The sequence below is a fragment of the Geotrypetes seraphini genome, chromosome 4 (genome assembly GCF_902459505.1).
Source record: "Geotrypetes seraphini chromosome 4, aGeoSer1.1, whole genome shotgun sequence".
Taxonomy (NCBI): domain Eukaryota; kingdom Metazoa; phylum Chordata; class Amphibia; order Gymnophiona; family Dermophiidae; genus Geotrypetes; species Geotrypetes seraphini.
Window position 1 is genome coordinate 122,955,879 of NC_047087.1, and position 5,996 is coordinate 122,961,874.

Here is a 5,996-nt window from a genome sequence, read left to right on the forward strand (position 1 = left end):
ACCCTCTCCAGCAGAGTTATATCCTTCTTAAGGTATGGAGACTAGTATTGGACACAGTATTCTAAGTGTGGTCTGACCATTGCTCTGTAAAGTGGCATTATGACATCTTCCGATCTACTCGTGATCCCCTTCTTAACCATGCCCAACATCCTGTTTGCTTTCTTCGCCGCCGCTGCGCATTGAGCCGATGACTTTAGGGTTCTGTCTATCAGTACCCCCAAATCCCTTTCTTGTTCGCATTTGGCTAATGTCACCCCCAACATCCTATATTCATGTTCTTTATTTTTCTTTCCCATTTTCTTTCTTGCATTTGTCTATGTTAAAATTCATCTGCCACTTTATCCCCCACGTTTCTAGCTGATTCAGATCCTTCTGGAGATCCTCGCAGTCCCTTTGAGAGCCAACCGCCCGACATAGTTTTGTATCATCTGCAAACTTGATTATATTGCTTGTTGTTTCCTCTTCCAGGTCATTTATAAAAATATTGAACAAGATGGGCCCAAGAACCGAGCCCTGGGGCACGCCGCTAGTCACTTTCTCCCAGTTCGAGAATTTCCCATTTATGCTTACCCTCTGCATTCTGTTCTCTAGCCATTTGCCGATCCCATCTGTGCACCTCTCCTCCTATTCCATGACTTAGTAGTTTACTCATAAGCCTTGTGTGCGGGACCTTGTCAAACGCTTTCTGGAAGTCCAAGTAAATTATGTACACTGGATCTCCACTATCCATATGTTTGTTCACCTTCTCAAAGAATTGAAGTAAATTTGTCAAACATGACTTCCCTTTCCTGAAGCCGTGTTGACTAGCTCTTATTAGGTTGTGATCTTCCAAGTGTTGTACAACGATATCTTTAATCAGTGCTTCAGTTATCTTCCCAGGAACCGATGTGAGATTCACAGGTCTGTAGTTTCCTGGTTCACCTCTTGATCCTTTTTTGAAAATTGGGATGACATTTGCTATCCTCCAGTCATCTGGTATTTGCCCGGTTCTAATTGACATGTTAGCTAAGTTCTGTAATAGTTCCCCAATTTCTACCTTAAGTTCCTTTAATACTCTCGGGTGAATTCTATCCGGTCCAGGGGATTTGTCACTTTTCATTTGTCAATCTGAAAGTATATCATGTCCAACCCCACATTTACTGTTGCGAGGCTTTCCTCTATGCCTCCGGTGAATATCCTCCCTGTGTCTGGCATTGTTGTAGTGTCCTCATTTGTGAATACAGAGGCAAAGAATGAATTTAACCTATCGGCAACCTGTTTGTCTTCTTTAATTGACCCTTTCCTTCCTTGGTCGTTGAGAGGGCCCACTGCCTCTCTTGCTGGTTTCTTTCCTTTTATATATCTAAAAAAAGGGCTTGAAGTTTTTGGCTTCTTGCGCTATCTTTTTTCTTCATAGACTTTTTTGGTGTCTCTTACCACTTTATGACACTTTTTCTGGTCGATTTTGTGACAGTTCCAGGCCTCTGTCGTTTTTTCCCATTTCCATTTTTTAAACAAGTTCCTCTTTTCTCTCATTGCATCCTTCACCTCTTTGGATAACCAAGCTGGTTCACCTTTGTTCTTCTTTCGCCTTCCTTTGGATATCTTTGGTATGTGAAGATTCTGTGCTTCTGTGATGGTGTATGTCTGTCTTTCTCTCTCTCTCTCTCCGTGCCCCATTTCTTTCTTTTTTTCTTTGTTTCTCCATGCCCCTTTTCTTTCTGTCTGTCTCCCTTCTTTCTTTCTGTCGCCCTTTTCCCCCTCCCCCTTCTTTCTTATTTTCTCCCTGCCCTCTCCCAAGCCACCGCCGCTGGGGAATAGGCTGCCACCGTCGCCATAGGGTAACAGGCCGATGCCGAGTTCTCAGCTCTCCTTGCTTCCCTTCCCTGCAGCCCTGATCAACTCTCACCACCCGACGTCAATTCTAACGTCGGAGAGGACGTTCCGGGCCAGCCAAGCAGCGATTGACTAGCCCAGAACGTCCTCTCCGACGTCAGAATTGACATCAGGTGACAAGAGTTGGTTGGCCCTGCGGGAAGGGAAGCAGGGAGACCTGAGAACTCGGCGCTGGCCTGTTACCCGATGGCGGCGGTGGCAGCCTTTTCCCCAGCAGCGGTGGCATGTTCCCCATTGGCGGTGGCTTGGGGGAGGGCAGGGAGAAGGGAAGGGAAGCAGGTTGGGCACCTCTGCTTGAGACGAGTCGCGAGACACACTCAAGCGGCTAAAGAGCCGCAGTTTGCTGAGCACTGGGCTACACCAATCAGGAGCTGCTTTGACACGCCAGATAACATATCAAAGCAGCTCCTGATTGGTGTAGCCTGACTTTAGTTCCTGGCAGAGGCAGTCAGAAATGACTAAGAAGGATCCCGCACTTGATTTTAAGCACCCGCCACCGCCCCAGCTTCCCTCTTCTTCCTCTCCTGCCTCTGATCTGCTCCTAAACCACATTTGCGGTTTGTCGAAATTCGCAGGTGCTCCTGGAACGGAACCCCCGTGAATTTTGTGGGAGTACTGTACACTGAAATCATCCACCCAGTGTATGGCAGCAGCCAAAAAAGGCAAACAGAATGCTAGAAATTATTAGGAAAGGGATAGTAAATAAGATCAAGAATATTATAACCTGTTTCACTCCATGGTTCAACCTCATCTTGAGTATTGTGTTCAATTCTAGAAAAAAAGATAAAGCAGAATTTGAAAAGGTTCAAAGAAGAGCAACCAAAATGATAAAAGGGGATGGAACTCCTCTCATATGAGGAAAGGCTAAAGAGGTTAGGGCTCTTCAGCTTGGAAAATAAATGTCTGAGGGGGAGATATGATTGAGGTCTACAAAATCTTGAGTGATGTAGAACGGATCGAAGTAAATCAATTTTTTAACTTTTTCAGAAATTACAAAGACAGCACTCAATGAAGTTACATGAAAATACCTTTAAAATAAATAGGAGGAAATGTTTTTTCACTGAACTAATAGCTAAGCTCTGAAACATTGCTATTATGTTGTTTTATTTTATTTTCCTTTCAACAGTTGGATCATGAGACTCAGGGGACAACCAGTGACAGTGACAACGAAGAATATTATGATGCAGACGAAGAGACACAGATGATTAAATAAGTGCTGCTGGGCTTATTTGTAGATTAGATTGGGGTTGTCTTTCATCATAGCAGACAGCTGTCTCATAGAGATGGTGCAAGCTAGGGGACTTGGACAGTGCAGACCAACAATTTTAGTGCAGGCTACAACTCTGCTGTTGGTACCTGTTGCTTGCACAAAGGGAGAAGTTACATTTGGTACTGACCAAAAAAGTAGTTGATGCCAAAAGAAGGTTTCCGCTTTCTTTCTATGTATCCTCCAAGCGGCCCACATCTTCAGCCATGAGTCATTTTTGATTATCACTTTAAATGTTCCAGGTGGATGGCTAGTGCCATATCAGGTATAAAGAATTAATGTCCAATGATGAAGGTGAAAGTGGGTTAAAATTTGGTCTATGGCCAGAGAGGATGAACATATGTCCTCAGATACCATTTTAATATTTTAAATTGATCTGAAGAAAAGAAAGAAAGCCTAGTTTTGTGTGTCATTAAAAAATCTGATTGTATGTGCATACTTCCTCTTCAAAAACAGTCTATCAGTGTTCTGCTAAACAGCTTAAATAAAGCGTCAGAGCAGTCTTCCACCAGCATTCGTGCACTTCCAGTTGCGATTCAAAGTAGAGAATGATAAAGGAACATATTTTTTCCAATCCCCGCGGGAATTCATTTTCCCATCCCATCCCAGCTAGTTCTTTTCCTGTCCCTGCCCCATTCCTACATTCTCTGTCCTCATCTGCACAAGCCTCAAACACTTTAAAATCATAAGTGTTCGAGGCTTGTGCAGTTAAGGCAGAGCTTACAGGAACGGGACAGGGACAAAACTCACGGGGACAGGATGGGGAAATGGAGTTCTGTGGAGACGGGGAAAAATTTGTCCCTGTGTCATTCTCTAATTGAAAGCACAGTATCATTGTACCTCCCCCCAGCCAGCAAAAATGACAGAAGACTCCTGTGTAGCTCAAAATTACTTAGCAGGAACATTGGTTATGTTGTATTTTTATACTACCTTTCTTGTGTTTAGTCCATCCCAAAGTAGCTTATATATAACTGTAATTTTGTTTTCCATTATTTCTCATATGTTATTTCCTTTCCAAACCCTTAGATTTTTTTAAAACTGTGAGAATTAAATCCAACTGCATTATAAACAGCGATCTAGTTAGTCTTTTCCTGGGAATGAATTCTCTTGATATGTGACACCTCATTGGTGTTCATGAATGTATATGTCTGTAGTGAGATCAGACAATCGTCATGGCTTCTAGGTTCTCATATATGTAGGCAATGATCCCCCCCACTTCATTTTAACCACCACAAAATAACATTTTCATTTGCCTGGACATTTTTTTTAATTTTTTTTTTAATTCCTCCCTTCCACTTCAGTTTAGTTGTTGAAATGTGAGTGTATCTTGTAGATGAGAAATGAAATGTAGTCTAAGAAAGGAGGAGTACGTAAAAGTATATTACTGTGTTGCTGTTCTGCTGTGTTGTGTCTCTCTAGGAGAAGGAGAATTTGTGTTTTTTCTAACTGCCCCTTGCCAGAGCAGAGAGCAGCTCAATGACTTTTTGATACTTTGTGCCATAAGAATCTGGCAATGTCAACCTGGTGGTTATATGTCATTTAAGCCTTCAGCCTGCTTTGTGTGTTTTAAGCTGCATGTTAATTGGGCATGGCCGTGACCTGTCTCCCCAGTTTGAGTCTTTGACGAGCTGGGAATAATATATTCTTGGGAGTAACAGGGAAAAGCATAAACACAGTAGAACTGGTTTTCATAATTTCTTGTACAACAGGACTGGTAGTCTTGACCATCAGGTTTTAACCCCCACCAGTTGTGAGGTTGTAGAGTGCCCACTTTTGTTTTCATACTCCATCTCCCATCACTCTGGGATGAGCTCTTCCCCTCAGTCTTACTTTTGACAAGCGAAGAGAAGAAGCCTGTCTGTTCTGCTTGAGTTTAATCCTTTTTTTTTGGGGGGGGGGGAGGGTGTTTTTATTCAAACAGATGCTTTCGGTGCTGCAAAGGATCCCAGTCACCCTGGGTCATCTCTGGCTGTAAGAAGATACAGATTCTCAGGGCTGAGGTCTGTAGCCCATAGGCACATGCCTTGCATGATTCCTCTGTGGCCAATCAGCATCAGTAGTTCTCAGAGCTCAGGTTCCATTCCCTTGGGAGCTGTCTCTCCTCAGGTTCATCCACAGTGGGCTTGAGTGACTTGCCTCAGGTTCTGTCTGCAGTGAGCTTGAGCACAGCCTGAGCGAGTCCTGTCGTGGTTTATCCAGGATCAGGACTGACTGTATTTCTCCCTTCATGACGTCGCACAGATCCTGTGGGTGTCTGAGGGTCCAGTTCCACTTGGGGACTGGATGGCAGTCCAAAAAAGCAAGCCATCTGTTGGACTTCAGGCTTGTCTGAGGCAGAAATCTTCTGCACCTCTGATCTGAGGCTTTCCTATACAGATACAGTCCAGCAGCATGGCACAATGAATAAAGCTATTGCAGCCTATGGGGAAAAATCAGACATAGAGGGTCTTTAAAACTCATTTTTGAAGGCTTATGAGGTTAAGGCTCAGGTTCCCCACCTCCTAAAACTCCTTCCTTGCATTTTTTGAGTTTGTAATTTTTCTCCACAGGCCATTTTAGGCATCAGATCGCTATTGTGGCAGCCATCTTGGATTTCCCAATTTTATTTTAAAAGCCTCCATCTTCCTCAATACCCTTAAATTTTGACATGCAACAGTATAGATCAGGGGTCTCAAAGTCTCTCCTCGAGGGCCGCAATCCAGTCGGGTTTTCATGATTTCCCCAGTGAATATGCATGAGATCTATTTGCATGCACTGCTTTTATTGTATGCTAATAGATCTCATGCATATTCATTGGGGAAATCCTGAAAACCCGACTGGATTGCGGCCTTCGAGGAGGGACATTGAGACCCCT

The 5,996-nt window shown here is 43.6% G+C and overlaps 1 protein-coding gene across 2 annotated transcripts in view; it reads left to right on the forward strand.

Moving 5' to 3' along the window:
* The window catches only part of SLC22A15 (solute carrier family 22 member 15), a 177,642-nt gene extending 173,427 nt beyond the window's left edge, over nucleotides 1-4,215 (forward strand). For both annotated transcript variants that reach the window (XM_033943273.1, XM_033943274.1), the window contains one exon: nucleotides 3,002-4,215. In XM_033943273.1, the coding sequence (XP_033799164.1) occupies nucleotides 3,002-3,088 (87 nt within the window). In that variant the 3' untranslated portion in view covers nucleotides 3,089-4,215. The remainder of the gene's footprint in view (nucleotides 1-3,001) is intronic.
* Nucleotides 4,216-5,996: the final 1,781 nt, after the last annotated feature.